This window comes from Suncus etruscus, chromosome 1 (genome assembly GCF_024139225.1).
Source record: "Suncus etruscus isolate mSunEtr1 chromosome 1, mSunEtr1.pri.cur, whole genome shotgun sequence".
NCBI classification, from domain to species: domain Eukaryota; kingdom Metazoa; phylum Chordata; class Mammalia; order Eulipotyphla; family Soricidae; genus Suncus; species Suncus etruscus.
Window position 1 is genome coordinate 97,986,665 of NC_064848.1, and position 25,148 is coordinate 98,011,812.

General features: G+C 36.3%; 1 protein-coding gene across 3 annotated transcripts in view; it reads right to left on the reverse strand.

Annotated features, from left to right (window-relative positions):
• CDK14 (cyclin dependent kinase 14) overlaps positions 1 to 25,148 on the reverse strand; it is a 733,148-nt gene that overhangs the window by 88,880 nt on the left and 619,120 nt on the right. For all 3 annotated transcript variants that reach the window (XM_049769012.1, XM_049769019.1, XM_049769022.1), the window contains exons 13-14: positions 15,809 to 15,948; positions 9,207 to 9,350 (exon numbers count right to left, since the gene is read on the reverse strand). In XM_049769012.1, the coding sequence (XP_049624969.1) occupies positions 9,235 to 9,350; positions 15,809 to 15,948 (256 nt within the window). In that variant the 3' untranslated portion in view covers positions 9,207 to 9,234. The remainder of the gene's footprint in view (positions 1 to 9,206; positions 9,351 to 15,808; positions 15,949 to 25,148) is intronic.

Here is a 25,148-nt window from a genome sequence, read left to right on the forward strand (position 1 = left end):
CATTTTCCCTATTGGGTATTATCTTTCCGTCTCTGCTCCCTCCAGTTAAGCCCGCATCCTGTAACTTGCTAATGAGCTGGGGGCTTTCTGTTCCAGGTGGCACCCCCTGCCTCGAAGTCATGACATTTCCCATTTCGAATGCTGCTGGCATTTTTCGACAGCTCCTGCTAACTAGCCTTTTTGACCTGCACTAAGAGGAACTCATCTGATCGAATCCTCTAGCCTGCCAATCATTCCAACAAATGATCTTCACAGTCACTCCCAAGGCAGGAATAAGATAAAAAAAAAAAAAAAAGGAAATAAGAGTGAGAGAATGAGGGAGTAGGCAAGCTGCCTCTGCAGCTACCTAATGAGAATACTTTAAGTCTCTGAGGCAGCCCAAACACTGAAAAACTGGTGGGAAAATTAGGACAGAACTGAATGTCTGGCTCTGTAATTACTCATTTCTTCCCATCCTGAGATCAGTTTGAGAGCAACACCTCTGAGATGTGCCAGTTTCTACAAAACACAAGAACACCCTACCTGACTTAGAGAAAATAGATTTATTTTTCCTCCTGTTACTTTGTCATATTTCATACTGTCACTATCAATATGAAATTTTCATAATCCCACTCTGTCAAACACTATCCTTTTGCAGAATTAATTATGCACTATAAGCTTGTTAAGTGTGCATTTGTAAACTGGGGGTGATTATCATGTTCATCACAGTGAAGAAAGTACCTCCCTCCACCCCCTCCAGGCATATTTCAAATGTTGCCATCATTTAGGGGGGGTGTATTTTTACATATTCACATAAAAAGCAAACAGGTGTCCTGGACTTTCACACTAGACTCGAGGATTTAATATTGTATAATCTGGGTTTTCTTAACTATTGGAAGCAAAATCATTATTTCCTTTCCAAAATTTTCTTTCCTATGCACTGTGGCTTTTTATTTTTTGGTCAGTTCCCAGTCCACAGAAAAATCAAATTAGTTTAAGAAGTATAATCCTGAACATGTGTCTTTGGTAATAGATTACAACCCTACGTAGTTTAATGTGAGGTAGATCTGTTGACCAAGTAACAATACAATTATGTGCTATCATTGCACCATTGTATGTAATAATGTAAAATAAATACTGCACATAACTTAATTGCAAATGATCATCATACATCTTTTCTCATTTATAATAATTAGGCCAATAGTCCCATTTATAGTAATTATTATATGTAATTGAGGGCATTTTACTAATTGCATTAAAATGATAATCCAGAGCAATTAAAAATCCAAAAGTACACTAAAATGCTGATAAATTAAAGGGAAAGTTCAACTAAGAATGGCAATTAGCAACAAAAAGCCATAACTGAGCATAGTATATGTATTGATATTTATTATGAAACAGATTTGTATCAATTTTTCTTTTTGCATTATTTTTGTTCTAACCTTAGAAATGTTTTCCTTAAGTGAAAACATAACCCTTTGAATAAGCTTCATTTTATTCTAACGACTCTAGGAATGCTGAAAAATTATTCTATTTGGCTGTGAGTGTGTGTGTGTGTGTGTGTGTGTGTGTGTGTGTGTGTGTGCGCGCGCGCGCGCGCGCGCCTTTGGTTTACAGGAGCACTATCCTAAAGTTTAAAAGAGATTCAGTAAATTATTTATTTGTACAACTGAACTGATGTTCTTTAAAGCCCTATTCACAGAAGTATCTCACTGTAGTACTGCAAACATTTTGTTAAATGTTTGCAATAATTTAGCTTAAATGTTTAATTTTGTTAGATTTGAAGTAAATTTAGGTTGTGTTTCTGGTTATTTGCTATTTGTCTAGAACTTCAATGTGTCTAAGGACTTGATTCCCAGGGTCCTAGGGTAGATCCCTCCCTGATCCTACTCCATTTCTTAACAGGCAAAGCTGCCAAGTGAGGACTATTTCAGGAGTGCTGAGCATTTGTGGAAATAGTTTCCAGCTTCTTTTGGGCTTCTCCTCTTGACACTGTCATATAAACATTGTTCTCCATGCATTCAAATGGCATCCCAGACCATCAGCCCACTTCAACTCAAACATTCTCCTTTTATTCTCAGACACTTCTTTGAATATCTGCAGACCACAAGGACTGTCTAATGCAGGGGTCCTCAAACTTTTTAAACAGGGGGCCAGTTCACTGTCCTTCAGACTGTTGGAGGGCCAGATTATAGTAAAAACAAAAATTATGAACAAATTTCTATGCACACTGCATATATCTTATTTAAAGTAAAGAAACAAAATGGGAATAAATACAATATGTGGCCTGCAGGCCATAGTTTGAAGACCCCTGGTGGGACTCAGCAGCTATCCCGGTATTAATAATATAATACAATACACTTAGGACAGAAGTTTCCCTCACTCGCAAATTCATAAGAATCAACATTAAAATAAAAAAAATAAAGTACCTCAACTAATTTAAACTACTTAGCATGTGACTACTAACTTCCTATCAGATTGGCTAAACACTGCAAGATACCTTTCATACCACATCTTATGCCCACTATTTAAAAGCAAGCTTCACTCATATTATGCTGCTGGCTAAATAGTCCCTAAGAAATTAATTTGTGTTTTAAAAAGATAGAAGATGCAAGTTGCAGTACAATCTCCCCAACTCCTCATTTAGAAGCTCATCTGACCTGGAAACAGTAAATTAGAAAAATGTAGCTGAATTTCGAGGATCCAGAACAGATGAACCAATTTTTAAAGTATCAAAACATTTTCTTTGCTTTTAGCCATTTTGCTTTTATGGATTCACAGACAGATAAAAGAAAAACAGGGGCATAAAATATTATTTTTAATTCAAAAATATCACTTTGAAGTCTTATGTTTTAAGGGAGACAATGAATATGAAAAGGTAATAAGAGCACCCATGCCAGTAAAAAAGAAAGGGAGAAAGAGAGAAGTCACAAATATGATAAAGCAAATGAAGTAAACTGCTAACATTTATGGGAAGTAGGAGGACAGTGGGAATTGTTTGTTATTATTCTTAAAATTTTAATAACTTGTCCAAGATGCACTCTTGGTGAAACATGACTATATTTAAATCTACATTAACAATATTTTCATAATGTTTTGTAACATTATCTTCATAATTAAAGTTAAGGGCCTTATAGTCCTTCCTAATCCATTCCAGGATTGGTGATGGTAAGGAAGAGTAGAGATCAGAGGTGATTCAAAGAAAGGAGGGCTGAAGACTGAACAGGAAGAGGCTGCTGAGAAGAAACAAATGTCTTTATGCAACAATTTTGTATCAACATTTAAAGAAGATAGTACACTTTCTGGGGTTGAGGGGAAGGTAAGAAGAAGTAGAGAGATTGAGGTATGTAAGCCTTTTGGGGAAAACGAAATATTCTAGTTTCTGCTCAGCTTGGAGTTCTTAAAATACATTATGCATCAGTGGCTAGAAGGGCTGCCATACATTAAAAAAAAAAAACCTGTATTTTTAAAAAAAAATTTGCAATAATATAGGAATAAAAAAAGTAGTACTATTGGATAAAATATGCGAGGCACACTTTCTCCACTGTCTGTCATTTCGATAATGTCTTTTGTCAACTACATAAACCAACATAGATAATAAAACTGTAGTTGTTGATAGAAAAAAATGTTTAGGATCATGCGGAAAATAAGTTTGTGAAGAAGACAATTAAGAACTAATAAGTACTGGGCCACACTGTTAGTACAGAGTGATAATATATATGCTTTATTATCTATTTTTTGTCCATAGTTGAGAAAATATAACATATATACAAGAAAATATAATATAAAGGTCTTAAAAAAACCTTTATTTAACCAATAGTCTCAAAAGTCACAAAATGAGGATGGTTTTACTCCATGAAAATTTGAAATTCTCAAAGTATTTGTCTGATTTCTTCTTTGGCAGAATATAGTCCAATCAAGTACTTGTATCCATACAACTTGTTCACTAGGCCCAGACCTCTCTGCGAACTTCTTTAAGGATGTTTGGCAGCCCAGTTCATATCTCAGCTAGTGGATCATTACTCAGAGCCTCACCCACAGCAGTGAGAGTCAGCCAGCAGCTTCTGTGGGCTGACTGACATAAGAATATTGCTCAAAGTCTTGATCTCACGGCAATGTCTGGACAAGCCAGAATGTTCTCAGGACATTCTTTGAATCTGAGCCAGAGTACAGCAACATATTGTGCCACATCAGGAAGACAAAGAGAAATAACAATAAGTAGGCCTTCAAGACAAGCAGAAACATGTCAGTAAGTTGTAAGTGAAAGAAAATGTAAAAGTGGTGTTAGGAAGGCTGTCAGGATTTCAGCCTGTGAGAGAGTACTACAGGAGGCTATTTCCCTTGGAACAGTTGGCAGAGTTGTAAGGCAGCAGAGACTGAACAAACCAAAGCTCCTGTTGGATTCTGAGGAAAAGTCTAGTCTTCTTGAGGCCTGTCTAGAAGCTTTTTGTATGTTATCATGTTTTTTTCTACATCAATCAATCTCACCAAAGTATATACCGGTAACTGAAGAAATATAAATGCTTCTTCTCCTAAAAGAGCCCAATCTGGTATTTCAAGTGGCCTCTACTATTCCTGTGGCTACAACTCTTTCTGTTATTCTCCGTTTCCTATTGTCCTTCTCACAATCAGTTTACTCTTCCTCACTTTTTTTCTTACTGTAAAACTGAAACATAGTTTTACCTGTTTAGGTTCAAATCACTTTTCCTGACTTCTTTCTTAAAGGATAGCAATGGAAAGGTCAAAGAGGTAGCTTAAGTAGTAGAGTACATGTCTAGACTGTGCCAGGCCTCAGATTTGGTCTCCAGCACCAGATAAAAGCTCCTAATCACTCACCCTGTTCATTTAGCTGTGTATGTCCAAGTATCAGAAGGCCAAAGTAACAGTGAACCATCAGCTTCATTCTACTGGGTGTGACCCCTACCCATTGAAATAAACTACACTAGTGAGATGGTAGTGAGATATTAGCTATTGGATAGCATCTAGCCCTCTCTTGGGCAATTTTCTTTTTTTATGAACACTTAGTTTTTCTTAGATGCTAATAGTCTTACCTTTGAAAGCTGATTAAGAAGTGTGTGATGGGGAAAAAACTATGAAATCATAGTTTATTAATATCATTAGAGGGTAGTAAATTGTAAGAAACAATCTCGAACACCCATTGGCTCCTATTCTGTTTTTAACTTAATTGTGCATTTTATTTGGAGACAAGAGTAAACCATAAATGCTTTCTGTAGCAAAAAGTACTTTTCATTAGCTTTTTTTTACAACACCAATTTATGAAAATTTAACATTACCATTTAAATAATAGAACGACCTTAGTATGCAAGTGTAGAAACATTTGCCTTTCAAACATGGAGAAAAATCAGTACTTGAAACACTTGTCAGTTGTTCAACATTTCAAAAACAAATGCACTACAATTTATTTTTTACATTTATATCCAAACTCTCCAAAGACTAACTGCTATTGCTTTTTGTCATAGATTGAGTCCTATTCTTTGCTCCTGGCTCTCCTTAGTCTAAATTCTACCAAGAACTGGAACACCTGAGGAAATTTCAGTATGTCACAACCAGCTTTACTAGTTAACTAATTCATCAACAAAATCAAAATGGAAGGAATTATACATTTCTCTCTACCAAGAGCTTAATAATATAGGCTTTTGCTCTATAATATTAACAGTTTGATATTTAGCTTTTATTGGTAAGGTCTCTGGGGTTAAGGTGCTTGCATTAATATATTGTCTACCCTAGTTTGATTACAGACATCAAATATGCTAGTCAGAGCACCCCCAGGAGTAGTACAGAGTCATAAGTAGTCAGGATTAGCTCTTGAGCATTGCCCAGGGCTATAAATTTTGGGGTCCCCAAATCAATAAAATAAGTCCACTGCATAGGATATAATAAGCCAATATATATAGGCCACATTATCAAATCTCTAAGATGATTCAGTTGGATAATTCAGAATCCAAAAGGTGAGAAATTCAGATGATTTTTTTTTTGGGGGGTCATACCTGGCAGCACTCAGGGCTGGCTACTCCTGACTCTACACTCAGAAATCACTCCTAGCAGGCTTGGGGGACCATATGGGATGCTGGGATTCAAACCACCGTCCTTCTGCATGCAAGGCAAATGCCCTAACTCCATGCTATCTCTCCAGCATCTAAGATGATTTTTTTAAAAATAAAATGTCTACCCCAGAGACAGGTGGGAGGTGGGTGGGAGGGAAATTGAGAATATTCGTGACAGGAAGAATGAAGGGTGAAGGATAGAGTAAATTCTATAACTGAAACTCAATCATAAAAAATTTTGTATTCATAGTGCTTAAAGTGTTATGAATATAAAAAGGATAATCTACTTTCTCTTTCTTTCTTTCTTTCTTTCTTTCTTTCTTTCTTTCTTTCTTTCTTTCTTTCTTTCTTTCTTTCTTTCTTTCTTTCTTTCTTTCTTTCTTTCTTTCTTTCTTTCTTTCTTTCTTTCTTTCTTTCTTTCTTTCTTTCTTTCTTCTTTCTTTTCTTTTCTCTTCTTTCTTTCTTTTCTTTCTTTTCTTTCTTTCTTTCTTTCTTTCTTTCTTCTCTTTCTCTTTCTCTTCTTTCTTCTTTCTTTCTTTCTTCTTTCTTTCTTTCTCTTTCTTTCTTCCTTTCTTTCTTTCCTTTCTTTCCTTTCCTTTCTTTCTTCTTTCCCTTCTTCTTTTTTCCCTTTCCTTTTCCTTCCCTTCCCTTCCCTTCCCTTCCCTTCCCTTCCCTTCCCTTCCCTTTTCCTTCCCTTCCCTTCCCTTCCCTTCCTTCCCTTCCCTTTTCCCTTCCCTTCCCTTCCCTTCCCTTCCCTTCCCTTCCCTTTTCCCTTCCCTTCCCTTCCCTTCCTTCCCTTTCCCTTCCCCTTTCCCTTCCCTTTCCTTCCCTTCCCTTTTCCCTTCCCTTCCCTTCCCTTTTCCCTTTTCCCTTCCCTTCCCCTTCCCTTTTCCCTTCCCTTCCCTTTCCCTTCCCTTTTCCCTTCCCTTTTCCCTTCCCTTTCCCTTCCCTTTTCCCTTCCCTTTTCCCTTCCCTTTTCCCTTCCCTTTTCCCTTCCCTTTTCCCTTCCCTTTTCCCTTCCCTTTCCCTTCCCTTTCCCTTCCCTTCCCTTCCCTTCCCTTCCCTTCCCTTCCCTTCCCTTCCCTTCCCTTCCCTTCCCTTCCCTTCCCTTCCCTTCCCTTCCCTTCCCTTCCCTTCCCTCCCTTTTTTCTGACTGGCAGAAACACATATTGAAAATTTTTCTAAGAATAGAAAATTGTAGATGTTTTCTTAATATAAATTGACAAATAGAAGATTTTGGAAGAAAACAAAAGGTAATATTAGAGCTTTGTCATCATTGTTTCTGAGGCTGGAGCAATAGTACAAATGGTAGGCAGCTTGCCTTGTAAGCTGTTGACTCAGGTTTGATCTCTGGCATCTCATATGATTCCCAGAGCCAGGAGTATGTTAAGCATCATCAGATATGATCCTTGAGTTCCCTAGTTGTTTTAATTTCAATTAAATTAACAAAAGTTCTCCTAGCTGTAGATCAGTGATGGAGAAAAATCTTGCAAGCCCCATTCTCAAAAACAAAACAAAACAAAAAAAAAATAAAAAAAAACCTCAAAAAACAAAAACCATCCCATGCCCAGAAATGCAACTCTAGAGACACCATTGTCTGCAGTTAGAAAGATGCACTCATGCATAAAAGTTGTGCAGATACCCCTTGAGCACCCACAACCACAATTCATTGCCTCGACTAAAGGCTTTAAGCTCAGTGGGGATCCTGGCCAAGTGTGCAAGCACCATATTTGAACTTGTGACAGTGAAAAAAATGTGGGAGCATCACAGAGCAGCAAGTCTGCAACCCTCATCACAGCAGGTTCAGAAATTTTGAAGAAGAGGAAAGAGGAAGAAATAACAAGGAATAAAGACATGAAGGTGGGGTGGGATTTATCAGAATGTAAACTTCACATAAAAAATGCTTAGGGCTTGGAAAAATCAAACAAAAAGGGACTGCTGAGTGCTAACTCAAATGGCTGAGGTGCATGTTTTGTACATGGTTTGATTCTGGCACAAGATGACCCCTGAGCTAGGAATAGCCTGAGTGTGGCTCCAAACAAATCCAAAGCAATTGAAAAGCAAGATTAAGAAACATTTAGCGCACTCTTCCTGACCAAGTGAAATTCAGAATGGAGTATAAGTAAAACCAATAGTTATACTAGAATACTATATTATAATAGATTAGATTGCTAATATATTTCACATTAAGAGAGGAGACTAAAGGAGTTCCTGCAACTATAAAGACATTCTTTGAGTCACTTAAATATTTAATTACTGACCATTCACATAATATGGACTAGCAAGGAAAAAGCCTTCCCCTTTAAAAATATTTTTTCTCTGTTTGTTTCAGAGTTATTTGACATTAGAAACTAAGCTATATAAAAAAGGGGGAAAATCATTTTTAATTTAAGGATTTCCATCTGGCAATAAAAAGGCAGTCTTTGCACAGGTTGCTTTCTTGAGCTTGCTTCTGTGAAGCATATCTGATGCCCATGGGCACACAGACCAGCTAAGAGATTGCCTTGTTTACAGTGTACTAGCAGCACAACAGAAGAGGCAGAGAATGAACTGAGGCAAAATAAAAGCTTCACCCAGGGCATATTGTCTGTAGAAGGGAGGGCCCAGGCAGGAATCAGAAATGAATAAAGTTGCCCCCATGGCAGCTGAGTGAAACCAGTGAGAATTCCCCATTTCCAAGGGCTAAGAGCTAGTTGTTGCATAAACCTCTGTTAGGAAGTAAATGCTGTATAGTCAGATTTACTTATTTGTCAATAAAAGTCAGATACCCACCCAGATTTTGGGCAAAAATATCTCCAATAAAAAAAGAAAAAAATAACTAATTTTAAAAATTGCACTGACCCTATAAAGCAGTCTCTGACATGCACAAGGCTAATCTTCCTTTCACCTAAGTGAAGAACTGGGTGAGTACTTAAAATGACTTGCTTCTGACTAAGTTGGCTTGCTTCTCACTACATATATAAAATATAATTTTGGTTAGATTCCAAAACATGAAAATGTTTGATGGCATTTGTCATCAGATTAATCCGGGCTGATGCCACTATAGAAATGGGAGAACCATAAAGATGTCAGGACAAAAAATACATTCAAAATATTATTTTATCCAAAATATTTATACAACATCTACTCAAAATTACTTTCCAAGAAAGGTAGACATCTTACCTGTGCTTTGCTGAAAACATTGTGCTCATCAGTGTTTGCTGTTTGATAGACTTTTCCCATAACTATTGTTTTTCCCAAAGGCCCGCACATTCTCTCCAGCTTCCGGTTGCAATCTTACATTTGGGACCGTAAAAATAGAAGACACTGTGGATGGAATAAAAAGGTTTTAATTGTTATCTTTATGTATGTATTTACCATAGTCTTTTTGAAAAATGGATATTTGGGGTAAGAAAATAGCTCAAAAGACTGAAATGTATTCTTTGGAAAGTTCATGCCCAGATTTCAACATCACAAAGTTCTTTGAATACTGCAGGTATGAGAGCTAATGGATGTTGTCACCAAAAGAAAATTGTGTATATGTATATGCAAGAAAGACAGGAAGTGGGGAGGGAGGAGAGAGAGAAGAGAGAGACAGAGACAGAGACTGTGATGTACTCCTAGATTCCAGAATGTGGAACATCATGGTATGTGTCTTGATTTTGAAATACCAAGTGGTAGGCTGAAGAAATGGTACATCAAGTAGGGTGCTTGTCTTGTATGCACTGGCCTGGGTTTGATCTCTGGCAACCTATGTGGTCCTCTGAACCCACCAGGAGTGATACCTGAGTGCAGATCCAGGAGTAACCCTTGAGCACCACAGACTGTGCCACCTCCTCACCAAATAAAACAAAACAGAATACAAAAAATAAATACTAAGTCATAACCCTACATTCATTTACAGAAATTCATACACACACACACTCTCACATATGGCAATGACGTCTACTTCAATACATAACCACAGTTAGATCTCTCCTATTCTCTGATCCAAAAAAATTAATTTGGTATTAATAAACCATCTTTTGCTGTTTTTGCATGCCATTCTTTCATCAACTAATTAGAGAGAGATTATGTTGAGTCCCACATGCTCTTGTTATTTTGGAATCGTGTAGGCTATAAATAAGAATAGACAAAAGTACCCATTCTTGCAGATTTCATTTGGAAGAGACAGATTATATACAATTACACGAATAAATTAAATAATAATGAGTATTTTGAGAAAATATTAAGCAGAGAAGAGAAACTGTGTGAGGTGCAAAAGCTCAGTGAAGATCTCCCTAAAAAGATTTATTTGAGCATGGCCTAGAGGGAGTGAGAAGAGAAGCCAGGCATTTAAGCCAGGTAAAAGTAAGTACAAGATGTAGAGAAAGAGGGCAGAGAGATAGTGTAGTAGGTAGGGTACTTGCCTTGCACATGGATGACTGGGTGCAGTCCTTGGTACCACATATGGTCTCACAAGGCCCACCAAGTGTGATCCATGAGCACAGAGTTAGGAGTAAGTCTGGAACAATGCCAGGTATGGCAGGAAAAAAAAATGTAGAAAGAGAAAATAACAAGAGCTGACTCTGAAGAGCAAAAAAAGAAACAGTTATAACATTGAGGGGGACAATCACAAAACATAGGCAAAAAAGATGGAAAGTGGCTAGAAATATAGGGGAGTAGCAGATGGAGATATTCAAATTGGCATGATTTTGAGTTGTTTCCTTTTCTTTTTCCTTCATTTCTTATACTTCTTCCTCCTCCTCCACTTCCTCCTCCTCATTCTGTGTGTAGTACTGGGATTAAACTCAGTGCCTCACATGTGAAAGGCATTGAACTACCATCCCAAACTCCTGCCCACCTGTGATTCTAACTGTATTTTAAAGGTAGTACCAATGCCAGGTTCGAGTCTGGCAAAAAGAGGACTCAGGATAACTTGCATTGCTGAAAACTTGGTGTTGCCATTTTCAGAGTTAGACTTCAGAAAACATTCTCTGTAGTTCAGTTTAGGGATGAGACATAGTATAGGGATTAAAGTGTCTGCCTTGCATGGGGCTGACTCTTGTTGAATACCCAGAACTGCATATGGTTCCCTGAGCACCTCAAAGAGTGCCAGGAGAAAGAACTCAGGATAGCAGAGTATGCCCCCAAATGAAGAAACAACAAGAACAAGAAAAAGAAGTTCGGTTTGGATTTGTGAAGTTTGAGACACCTACTCTGACACTGGAAGATGTGGAGTTTTTATTTGGCTATACAAGTCTGGAGTCAGGAGAATGTGACTGTCAGTGTGAATACGATATTTCAATCATGATATTAGAGCAGATTGCTAGGACCTAGAAAGTATGAATGCAACACAAAGATTAGAAGGTATTTTGTAATCTTTGTATTGTAATTGTAATCTCAAAGCACACCAATGAGGTGTCAGGTAAGTGAGAGGTATGGTAAGTGCAGAGGAGATGAGGAGGGGGGTTCTGAAAAGGAGAGTCCTGGAAACCAAAGAGAAAGGAAAATTACAAGAAAACAATGTTAGTCAACTTGTTGAATTCCACGGGCTAGAAAAACCAGTGGGATAGAAAGCTGAAATTGGAAGGATTATCGAGAGGATGAGCAATAGAATCTGGAGACATTAAACAAATTTGAACTAGTCTGTTTTATTTTGTAGAAGATGTCATAGAGCTACATTCATGGCATAATATTGTTTTAATATAAAACAAACACTAGAGCTGGAAAGGCCCTTGGGGATCACTGTGTCTGTGAAGGAGACAATGCAACTCAGAGACTCTCAAGCATTTGTACTAAGTTTCTCAGCAAGTTAACAAAGGAACTGAAGCTGGAATACAGGCACACTGATTCCCAGTTCAGGCTCTTCACACTGTACCTCTCTGTTGGCCTCCTTTTCAGTAGCTCTGAGTTTTGTGGATTAGCAAATGAATGTAATAAAATCAAGGACTCTGCTCTATGAAGTGTATTTTGTTCATTTATTTTGACAAGGGTAGTTCAGCTTTAATAATTTATGTAACTTGATAGTATACACAGGAGAACGCTCTGTGGTGTCTTTGGGAAAAGTAATGAATTTTTCTAAATCAGCCCTCATTTCCTTCCCAGCAATTAAATCTGTGAAGAAGTGGGGCAAGGCTGTTGGGGTTTCAGGACAGAGGGAGGATGATAGGGTGCCACTGGACTAAGTCAGTTTTTTAAAACCAGATCCCCAGGTATCTGCTCTATTATTCTTGCTTGATGAATTTATAATTCCTGCTTCAGTGGCACACAATATAGTTCTGGTAAATGTTTGTATTATGTAAAGTGATGAGTTTTAGAGAAGAACTTAATAACTAGATACATCATTATATATGGCTGCAAAAAAAATAAAAGGCTGGCATAAGGATTCATAAGGATCTTTTTTTTTTCCTTCAGGCCACACCCTTTGACGCTCAGGGGTTACTCCTGGCTACACGCTCAGAAATCGCTCCTGGCTTGGGGGACCATATGGGACGCCTGGGGATCAAACCGCGGTCCATTCTATGCTAGCGTTTGCAAGGCAGACACCTTACCTCTAGCACCACCTCTCCAGCCCCAAAATGACAGCACTACACCCTTAAGATCTTTCTACCAATTCTGGTAAATGACAACAGTGAAATGACTGCAGTGCTGTAGGTAATAAAGGTTCTAATAGCACCCATCACTCCTTGAACAGGATATGGTATATTAAAGTAGGCCAAGAAGGTTAGAGCCAACCTTGAATTTATTTTATTAAAACTCTTTTGTTTAACTGGGTTTGGCTTCTGTTTGCAGAAAGCATAGTGTTTCTCGTATTATCGTTTTGTTCACATTCTTTAATAAAATGCTATTAGCTATCATTATAGATGTGAGTCTACAGACCAGAGTTTCTCTTACCTTTTTTTTCTTCCTTTATTACCAATTGGTCCCCTAACCTCACACCATATTGGTCCACTACTAACACCATTTCACCTGTGGTTCACTTTGGAATATACTGATCATAAGAAATCTTATGACTCTACATTGAGAAATACTGCTCTAGACTAAATTATGTCCTTTCTAAATTTACATGTTAATACCCTCATGGGTGGTACTTGAGGAAGGGCATTTGAGTTACATAAGGGTTAGATAAAAGCATGAAGTTGTAGCACTTTTGTGCTAAGATTAGTGGCCTCAGAAGAAGAAAACCAATCTCTATTTGACTTATAATGATGTGCTGACACTTATAAATCTGCAAGTCAGAAAGAGGCAAGTACATTGAGCCAGATTCACTGGTTCTCAGATTCCTAGATTCAGTGGTATTTGTTAGTCTTGAGAACTGTGACTTAACATTTATTTATCCCTCATGCCATGAGACATACTATAACAAAGACTAGACACTTTAAATGTGAGATTCCTGTAAGTGATGAATTTAAGCACTTGCTTGATACCTAAGACAATATATTTATTAACTGCACTTTTCTTCCCAGGTAGAGCTTCTTCCAAAATCTCCCTGAAAAGGAAAGGAAGCACAAGAGGGTACATGAACTACTGCTGCTCCCATTGCCAGGGCTACTGTATGGTGAACTTTTACAAACCTTCATGTTAACATAAAATTTAAGTAATTTAAGAATTCTAAATATAGGTTGTAGAATACTAACCCAGAAAATGGGATCATCAAAACCACTCACCTAAAACAACATTTTCCCCGGTATCCAAGGTCTAGGAATTTTATGTTTTGTAAACATGTTTACAAGGTTATTAATTTATCCTAAATGAAAATGACTGTAGTATTTAACTGAGACTGTCCTTTCTTTCTACTTGATTTATGCTTCATAATGATTATCTACTAGACACAGAAATAGCATTTCCGTAACTCAAAATTGTTACCGGAGGCATTTAGCAGAATCTTACTTTAAAAATATAATGATTTTTCATCTTTATTCTCCCCCCTTCAAAAGGTTTCACTGCTCCTGATGTTTAACGTTATGCAAAGACGTGTTTCTGCCAATGAATATCGCCTTATGGTTATGCTTCTGCAAATAGCCTGCTGTGAGCTGATAAAGGGATTAATGCAGCCAAAATTCTTAATCTGTGAAATTACAAATTAAATTCTCATATTAAAAATACCACCCTGAGGTATTTTTTGTGGTTTTAATTCCCCTCTGGTGTTCTGCATACATTGTGCTTGTTAATGATGGGGACAAGGCTGTCTCTGTTGGCAGCCTGCTGCTGAGTGATAATGTGTAGGCATTTACTTACTGATATAAACTGGATTTAACCACTGGCTGATAAACTAAGTGGCAAGTGGGTAATAAGTCCTATTAACAGAAAAGTACTACTACAGAATTCAGAATTCAGAGACCATCAAAATCCTGGCTTAAACTCAATCATCGAGTCAGACGGGATTGAGATGTCACCAAGGAGGAATGATACTAAGTTACATGTTATACTAAATGGCAAAACAAGCCATATGTTTGTGTTCAATGAGCCATAAACTAATGAGCCTATTTTCATCCTTTTTTCCATATGGACTTCTTGTTTCTTTCTTTTCTTTAAAGAAGTAGCTGTCATGATGGTCACTGATGTATCTTTTAGGAAGGAAATTGGCCAGTATATAAAATTAATATGGGCTGGGAATATATGATAAAGAAGATTCACAAAGCATAAGTGAGCAGTTCATTATTATAAACATTAATAATTTTGGGTACAATTTAATTAAAATTAAATTTAGTATATTCAGAAGTATTTAGGTAAGACCATTCACAAAGAGCTTCTTTAGGACTTGGTTCCAAAATGAGGAATTGCTGTCATCAAGAAAATCCATTACTACAAACAGGGGGAATGTTTAAAGTCCAAGAGAATCAAGAAACTCTCCATATATCTATTGTAAAGTATTACTCAGCCAAAGATTAGTAAGCATAGCATATATTCATGCATAATACAGTATATTAATTTCAAAGCAATCAGAAGATTATGAGAATAAGCACCTTATAATTGTTTTGTAAAATCAATTTTGTTATTCACCAATGAGCATAAAAATTCTCACTGCAATAGTGTTTTGCAAAATTTCACAAGAATTCTGCTTCACACTTCAGAAGAAAGATGATACCTCAAAGCCATAAATCCTCCCCACAAATATTTAAAAAGTAATTGAAAAAGGCTGAGTAAATATGAATACTTTTATAAAAACAAAATCGACCCAGGAATGTGTTTTGTTTTAAAAGACCCAGAGAACAGTCTGTATGAACACCAAGAGCATTTGTAGTTAAAATGAATTACATGTCTTCACTTCTTACATGTCAATTCAGTGTATTAGCCAATTGCCAACTGTTCCTCAGCTCACTGCATAGAAGCCCTTTTTAAGGTTATTGTTACAACCAAGATGGTCTCTGAGAATCAAACAGAAATGAATCACTTCTCCTCTATGTACTGCAGCCAACTAAAATGTACTGTATGCACAAAGCACTAAATATGTAAATCATATTTTCCTTTTCCTTTATGACAGCTCAGATCATTCTTTTTGACACACACAGAATCAAATATAAAGACATGCAGCTGCAGACTGCAGAGCAGAGATAGGAAAAAAGGAATCCATTTTCTTCCTGTGCCTGGTAGACTAGCAATTGAATGGCTGGAATACACATATACAATTCCTTTCCCCGCTCTTCTCCCTAACACTCTGTCCCTCATTCATGCAAACTTTTGCATACATATATTGCACACACAAACAAAATCTTACATATGCACATAAAACATATGACTTTCTATATGTTATATATGGATGATAAAAAGATGACTGGGTGCTGTGAATATGTTGTACTCACTGTCAGTCAGTTCCCATAGCCGAGGGGGCAAGTCACTAAAATACTCATGGCTCAAGGCAGCCTGTGCCGATAGTCTGTTCTTTGGGGAACACTGTAGGAGCTTGGAGGCCAGATCCTCTGCATGATTCACATAGCTGAGCCTGAAAGCATAAGCAAAATAGAGAAATCAGATAAAAAAAAGCCCATGATATAAAACATGATTACCTAAGTTTTCTGGACTTATTTATTCCTATTCATGTAAACAACTTCAGATGTCCATTGAAAGATAAACAGAAGCAAAAATCACTTTGGTTTTTATAGTATATGTTATTCCTAGCTGACTTTTATTCTTGACAATCAGTCTCATGAATTTAAAATATTTCTACGAGTGAAAGGTGGATATTTTTAGGATCAAACTAGCCCAAGGTAAAAAAATTTCTGAAGACAAAAGTTGGCAGAATTCATTCACAGAATCTATATAATTAGATATATCTACAGTAAAATTAATATAAAATAATTTAAACTGTCCTCTAAGTGCTTTATTAGCTCTCAAGAATCATAATATTAACATTAAGGTAAACAAAGGGTATAGGCTAGATATGGGACTTAAATCAATTAAAAATCTTCTAAAAAAGAGTAAACGGAATATAAATGGGTTAAGATCAACAGAATAGCAAAAAAGTAAAGGCTTCCATGTGGCACAACTCTTGAATGGTTAGCATAGCCCACTGTGCAATTTGTCTTGCTTTTCACAGAATCTCTCACAACTAAATTCTATGAAATACAAACAATTAACATCCTAATGACAATAAAAATATTCAAAAATTAGTTATCATTTAGGGAGATTTGAACATTTATCAAGAATTTTCTTGAGATGGGGTGTGAGAGCTAAGTGGTAGAGCACCTGTCTTATAGGCATGAGGCTGTTAGTTAGGTCCCTGGCACTGCCCCATATGCCAAATTCAATACTGATAGTGGCCCAGGTATTTTTAATCCCTGCCATAGTATATGACTCCAGGTAAACAGAACACCTAAGTACTCAAGCACCAATTATTACATTAACAATAATCAATGGAAGGGAAAATGGGGAGGAGGAGAGGAATTTCCTTGACATTTTTCACTTATATTTATTATAGTCTAAAAAAGTAACTCTGCTACCTTCTAATACTGTGTAAGCTAAGTGGGAATAAGGCACTCAACAGACTGAACAAATTCAATCCCATCTTTAATTACTTAACTTTTAAATACATCATATTTGCTATACTCAAAGATTTGTTTTTGTATTGGGGCTTCACCCAACAGCGATAACAGGTTACTTCTGGCTCTGTTACTCCTGGAAATGCATGGGGACCATATAAGATGCCAGTGATTGAAATGGGTTGGCCACTTGCAAGGCAAATGTCTCACCTACTGTGCTATCACTCTGTCCCATACTTATTTTTAATTAAATAAATTCTTTAATTGAATCATTGCGAAATATATTATTGTCCATTATTGAGTTTTAGTTATACATTGTCTAATATCCATCCTTTCATATTTCCTGCCACCAAAGTACCCAGTTTCCTTCCTGCTCTCTCCCCTGCTTGCCACAATAGCAGACATTTTTCTTCTGACTGTCTCGTCTGCACTTCCCTGTTCTTTGTGGCAAGTTTCCTTTGATGGACTATGGACTAGTCCTCCTGACACTCTTTTCTACTGCCTTTGGGTATTATTATTATTATTATCATATTATCTTTATTTTAATATCCTACAAATGAGTGTAAATATCTTCTTCCTTTTACTAATTTCACTAAGCATAATATTGTTACAGCTTTTTTTGTTTTTGTTTTTTGGGCTACACCCGGCATTGCTCAGGGGTTACTCCTGGCTGTCTGCTCAGAAATAGCTCCTGGAAGGCACAGGGGACCATATGGGACACCGGGATTCAAACCAACCACCTTTGGTCCTAGATTGGCTGCTTGCAAGGCAAATGCCGCTGTACTATCTCTCCGGGCCCTGTTACAAATTATTTAAAAGAAGTTTGCCATGGGATTATTAAACTCCTAAAACAGGTACAATAAGAGGAAAAACTAAGATTGCATCTGTCCCTGGACAATTTTCCAAAAGTAATGTTACTATGCTCAAAAGTAGCTAATAAATATCTTTCATAAATGACTCTCCTCTTCAAGCAGTATTTTTGTAATTATTTAAAATTGTTAAGGGAACAGAATTCAGAGTGAAGGAGCAGGGAGAGGTAATGAATTTGCATAAAGGCAGAGAAAAGTAAAATATATATTATGTAATATGTATATTATAATGAATTATTCTATAGGTCCAATTGTCTAAGTTTTCATATGAGAAGGTCTCACAGATGATTTGGTGCTTGGCAGCTCCAATGTCGACATTTTAAAAATTGATCAATGATTTAGTTTTAAATGCTTCTCCTAGTGCCAAGAAATTTTCAGAAAAAGAAGACATTCTCAAAATTGTTCACAGTTGCTTTCTATCCTTTAACAGGGGCTAGAGCCACCCAAATTGTTTCTCCTTTCTCTTAAGTATTTTTATCTTGGTAAATGGTTTTTATTAATATTTTAAATATATTAAATGCAAAATTTGAGATGGATATACATCATGGTAAACACTTTATTTATGTTGGATGCACAATTTATGCATAGCCATGTGAGCCTTATTGCAGTATTTACTTTATGCAAGTTTGCTACAATAGAACAAGAATACCAGATGGAAACTAGATCTTAGTTTCAATGCTATTCTGTCAGAAGAGTGACAGATCACATTATGGCTGCAGTAGCTCCAACTCTAACCAAGCCTGAGTCATATGTGGAACATTCTTTCACTATTCTGATGAATTATATATAATAATAGCTGTATATTTGTTTCTGAAACAATCAATCACATTTAATGCACCAGATTTAATGCATGAGAACTTAAATATAAGGAACTGATCATTACTAAGCCAGTTTCTTTCCTATACAATGTCTAACTTACTATTAGTGTCAATCAAAATGTTTACTTGTAATATTTGGTTTATACAAAAATATTTAAATTATAAGTGGAATTTTAATTTAGAAAGATATATTTGCAAAGTCCTTCATAGTTGGGTTTTAGACATACAGTGAATCAGGGCCAATCCCACCACTAGTGTCCACCTCCCTTCACCAATGTTCCCCAAGTTTACATCCCCTAAAAGCCTCTGCCACCCAGCCTGCCAGTCTAATAGGCCCATGTTAAGTTTAGATTGTTAAAGTTTGGATCTCTTAACTTCATTCTTGTTGTCTTTGCCTTGGATTCTTAGTTCTTTCCTTTTTTAACATCAGTTCACCTGAGACCGCTTGGCCCCTGACCCTCGACCTGCCATATTTGTGTTTCTCCTCTTCCACTCAATTTATTTCCTTTTCCTCACTGTACTCTGGGGCCAAATGTGTTTGAGACAGCTCCCATTTAGATTATTGCTTTTCTTCATGTAGTTATTCTAAAAATCACATATAAATGATATCATTCATTATTTATCCTTCTTCTGGCTTACTTAATTTAACATAATATCTTCCAGTCTCATCCACGTTGCTACAAATTGCATTATTACATCATTCACTTGCAGTTATGTAGTATACCATTGCATATATGTACCATATCTTTGTGATCCATATGTCTGTTTTTGGACATCTAGGTTGTTTGCAAGTCTTAGCTATTTATTGTACTGAGTGCTGCAATGAATAGCAGTGTATATATATCCTTTTAGATGTTTTTCTGTCCTGAAGATAGAAACCTATAAGAGGGATTTCTGGGACATATGTCAGCTCAATTTTGAGTTTACTAAGAACCTTCCATACTATTTTCCATAGAGGTTGAACCAAAAAAAAAAAAAAAAAAAAAAACAACACTAGATGAGAGTTCCTTTCTCACCACATCCTTGCCAACATAGATTATTCCTGTTATTTTTGATATGTGCTACCCTTACTGGTATAAGATGATATTTCATTGTTGTCTTGATTTGGATTTTCTTAGTGATAAATAACAGTGAGCAATTTTCTTGTGTCTGGAATTTATAAGATATAGTGGCATTTCTAGATGAGACATCTCTAAATACAAAATTTTCATCTTCATACTTCATTTCTCCATCAGTTAATTCAAAGGCAACAAGCACTGGGGCAGAGATGCAACTACCAGGCTCTTTAAGAAACTGCATTTACGTATATAAGCTTAATGACACAGCTTATAAAATTAGAAAACGATTAACAAAATTTAAATTAAAAAATTAACAAAATAAGTAGGCAGAAGGAAGTAACAAAGCTTAGAGCAGAAATTAATGCAGTGGAAACCCAAAAAACAATCCAAAAGACCAACAAAAGCAGAAGTTGGTTCTTTAAAAAAATAGACAAGATTGATAAACCACTAGCAAAATTCACAATGAAAGGAAGAGAAACTTAATAAACCAGATCAGAAAAGGGGGAGGCCATTACAGATAATACAGCGATCCAAAGGATAATCAGACTACTTTGAGAAACTGCCAGGAAACATGAGATCCTGGAGGAAATGGGAGAAAAACAGTAAAAGACATTATTGTAATAATGCCCAGAGATGATAGAGATGAGAGCCGAAGGATTGGCTCACTATATGAATGCAGTTAAGAGAAATGACTACACTAAGAACTACCATGACAATGTTGATGAGTGAAAGAAGTAGAATGTCTGTCTCAAATATAGCCAGAGGGTGGGGGAGGAGGGAGTAGGGGGAGAACTGGTGGTAAGAATTTGCACTGGTGAAGGGGGGGGGGTGTTCTTTCTTTGACTGATGCAAACTACAAGCATGTTTGTAATCATGGTGTTTAAATTAAAAGAACATAAAAGTACTATAATGTAAAAAAAAAAGAAACTGCATTTACCAAATATAACCAATTACCATGTCTGATAGAACTGCACAACTATTAAACCTAAATGCCTTCTTTCTCCACAAGACCAGTGTTCAATGATTTTACATAGTTTTTATCACTGTGTTAAGGATACACTAAGTTCCTCTATAACTGTTAATGTCCATATATTTGTCAATAACTGTTTTGTCTGGTGTATGTCTTCCGAAGAGTGATCTGTTAATTCAAGCCATACTATTTTAGTTAAGAAATTTAAACTTTAATTTAATCAATAGGGTATGGAGTGATGGCTCAGCGATAGGGAGTTCACTTTTTTGCAAGTGGCTAGCCAGTTGTGCCAACACCACTTGTTGAAGAGGCTTTCCCTGCTCCATTTAGGATTTCTTGCTTCTTTATCAAAGGGGGTGTTCTTTACATGACTGAAACCCAACTACAATCATATTTGTAATCAAGGTGTTTCAATAAAGATATTAATAAAAAATAAAGAAGTGTTTTGTGATTATTATAAGAAGAGATTTAAGAATGAACTAAGTAAACAGTGGGGTACAGGGAGAATATTTTATGTACTCTGTATATTGATAAAGAATGAAGTTATATCATATAGAAATGTGAAAGAGTAAAGTTAGGGGCTTTGTCAGGGATATTCTGCTAAGGGAGCAGTTTAGAGCAATGGTGTTATATAAGCAATTAAGCTTTGCGGTGGAGAATTGACTCTGAGTGCCTGATGTTGACTTTCCTGACTTGGGGTAGGGGGGATGAGTTCTGGCCCTACTGCCTGCTAATGTCCCGTCAATTTTTGGTGGGACCCCAGATTACTGAGAAAGGCCCTGGTCAGGCCCAAGAATTTGGGTCTGCTATTCTCATTAAATGTTCATTAAATGTTCATATTAAGGGCAACAGAAACCTGGCACGTTAGGAAGGGCAAGGGAATGTCACATTAATTTTATGTTTATAGCTTTTTTACCAAAAAGTGAAAGCTGTTTTCTATTTATAGAAACTCCCTAGGGGCAAACATTAAGCACACTTAAAATTATCAATCTAATTGACAATGAAGAGAAACAATCCCTACTGAATTCAGTGTGTGTATGTAGAAATTCTTATGAGTGACATTCGAATATTTCACTATAGCTGAAAACAGTTGCTATATTAATCATATCATATTTTATTCTAATTAGAAAAGTTCCCTAATTTTTATTTATGCAAAACATAAGCACACGAACAGACAAACAACATGTACTAAAAATAAAGATATGAGCATAGTTAACATAAATAGATAAGCATTAGACAATAGCCATAGACAATGATGAGAATATTTTCATTATTTCTTCTGGAGGTCTATTTTTTCTTCTCGGAAGTTGGGAATATAATGTGGTGATTAAGGGTTGTCTAGCATTCATGCCATGTCATTTCCAATATGGAATAATGCATGATTATGAACTAAAGGCAGAAGTTAGCAATCATATTAGTTTTCCAGGATTTACCTACTAGCACTTTTTATTCTGTCAACAGAGTTAATCTAACAATGCCTTTCACTTCTCTCCACTCAACCTGTGAATTCAATGCTTTTAAACTTTTTTAATATTCTCCTAAATTCTTAGTATGCTTCATGCTAAAAACAAAGAGCACACAACTAAATATTGTTGATGTTGAGAAAAGAGAACTAAAAGTGGAGGACGGACATGATGGTGCATAAAAGAGGAAGAAATGGAGTCATGGCAGAGAGATTAGGGCCATTTCTTAGAAGGTGTCAATCCTGGAAGTGGGGCATGTGTCTTGTGGGGACATATCTGTGGGACATACTGACTGGGGATTGAGAATACCAAAACGAAAAGAAAAAAACAACTTTATAGTATTCACTTTCTCACAAAGTTGGAAACAGAGTGACCTGAAGTGAGTGATGCAGAGGTTGTCACATTCACACATCTTTTTTTTTGGATTTTCGGCCACACCCAGTGACACTCAGGGGTTACTCCTGGCTATGTGCTCAGAAATTGCTCCTGGCTTGGGGGAACCATATGAGATGCTGGGGGATCAAACCTCAGTCCATCTTAGGCTATCACATGCAAGGCAGACCCCTTACCATTTGTGCCACTGCTCCAGCCCCACATTCACTCATCTTTAATAGTCACACTCTACAGAAAAAAAAAATCAATGGGTCCATTCATTTACTCATACATATAATTTCTCTATACCAAAGATGACAACACTTAATTTCATAGCAATAAATCTCAATTATAGAGGAAGAAAAAGGTTGGGCATATCCAGCAGTGTTCAGGGCTTATTTCTGGTCTGTGCTCAGGATTCACTTATGGAAATACTCAGAAGACCATTTTGGGTGTTGGTAATTGAGCTGGGTTTAACTATATACAAGATAAGGGGTTACCCTTATACTGACTCTTTTATTCAAACAATCTCTTTTTGGGGAGATGGGAGAAGGAGAACCACACTGAGTGGTACTCAGGGCTACTTCTGGTTAGGAGGACCATATGTGGTGCCAGGGAATGAACACTGGTCAGCCATGTGCAAGCAACCACCCTATTTACTATACTATTACTCTGACCTTCACAACAATCTCTTAAAGTGAGTTGTGAAAAAGTCTACCACCCAAGACAAATCTGGCTTTTTTTACTTTAATTTCTTCTCTCAGACTTCTTAATGCCCCATAGCCAAAACTTTTTATTGAGTTGTTACACTTTATTTATTTATTTATTTATTTGTTTGTTTTTTGGGTCACACCCAGCGATGATCAGGGGTTATTCTTGGCTCTCTGCTCAGAAATTGCTCCTGGCAGGCATGGGGGACCATATGGGATTTTGGAGTTAAAACCACCCCTGGTCCTTGGTCGACCATTTGCAAGGCAAATGTCCTACCGCTGTGCTATCTCTCTGGCCCCGCATTTTATTTTTAGTAGTCAATATGAACATGATAATCTATATAAACTTAACCTATAACTCTATATTCCTAAGTAAATATTACTCTATGCTTCATTACAACTTGTCAAAAATTTAAATTTTTCTTGTATAGCACAGTACACACCTATCAGAAATGGAAGCTTAGTTATATTTTGGAAAAGATTCTGAGATTCCTCTGCTATGTCTTTAAAAGATTCTATAATTATAATTCTTTAATACTGATTCAACATTTTACTACAATTATGGAATTAACCATAGCAGATCACGCTGTTCCTTTTCAGTCTTCTGACTGGATGGCCTGATAGGAGGGGATGTATTTTATTTGAGTGAATAATAATTAAAAATAAATGTTTAACCCTGGTAATTAAGGGACAAAACTTAGACTATTTAAAAAAAGAAAATTCTAAACTCAGGCATCAGTATAGAATATATCTCACACCCAGAGGCTGTGCAGATGTGCAGTCAACAGAATGTGTTTCCAACTTAATTTGCTTGGTTATTTATATTCGATCATAAGCACTATTATTTTCATAGTCACATGACATTCCCCATCCCACATAGTATTCCATTGTTACCTGAAGGGCATGAGGCAATTTGTAACCTTTGCAACTTCTGGATAGAGATCAGGATAAAATTAATAGCCCTTTCCTACTTCATAGGACTGCTGTGAAGACTGACCTTTTATTCCATCACTTGATTAAATCGATTATAGAAAGCATATTATTTCACCTATTTCATGAGTATTTAAAAACATTTTTAAGAAATCAAGAGTGAAGCAAAGTAAATTGCTAGTGACTATTTTAGTTAAGATGATTTTAATATTTATGTTATTCAGAGAATAAAGATCCAATTTTCCTGAGTTCAAAGTAGTTGATTATAGCACTGTTTCATCTGAAATAGACAACTCGTTTTTGTTTAAAGAATAGACTGTATTGAAAATTTAAAATCAAGTTTTAAATTATCAAAAAGGAATCAATACATATTAACATTTGCAATGGCTTGTTTCATATTTCAAATGGATAGGTTATATTAAGTCTAAATTGCACAAAGTGATAAATATTTTCATTATAAAAGGTTTCTGCAAAATTGTTTCACTTACTGGTGTATCCGTATTATGGTAAATTGAGTTAATGGAAAATGCTAACTTCACAGACTTTCATTCTGCTAAAATTACAAATATCAGAAGCTGGTCTGGAAGGCTGATATCTGCTTCAGCAGAATGAACTATGTGTCCTTCCCCTATCAACAGAGCTAAAAATAGCTCCTGAAAGGCCTCAATTTATGTGATATTATTCACTCCCAAAAGAATAAAATATATATCTTTAATCCTGAACAAAACTGCTTCAAAGTTTATGTGCTCAATAAACCTTTCACTGAAAGCTGAAAAATATAACTTAGTAATGCAAAAAATGCCTTAACAAATATATCAGATTTTTCACTTAATGCTTTTTACAGGCTTAAACCAAATGGAGTAAAAGGAAATCACCTTTTACAGTCTGACTCCAGCAGGAAGAATGCCTTGCTGTTACGCTTTTTAAAGAAGGCATGGTGAATTTATATCAACTTTGGTGAATCTTGGGCATGA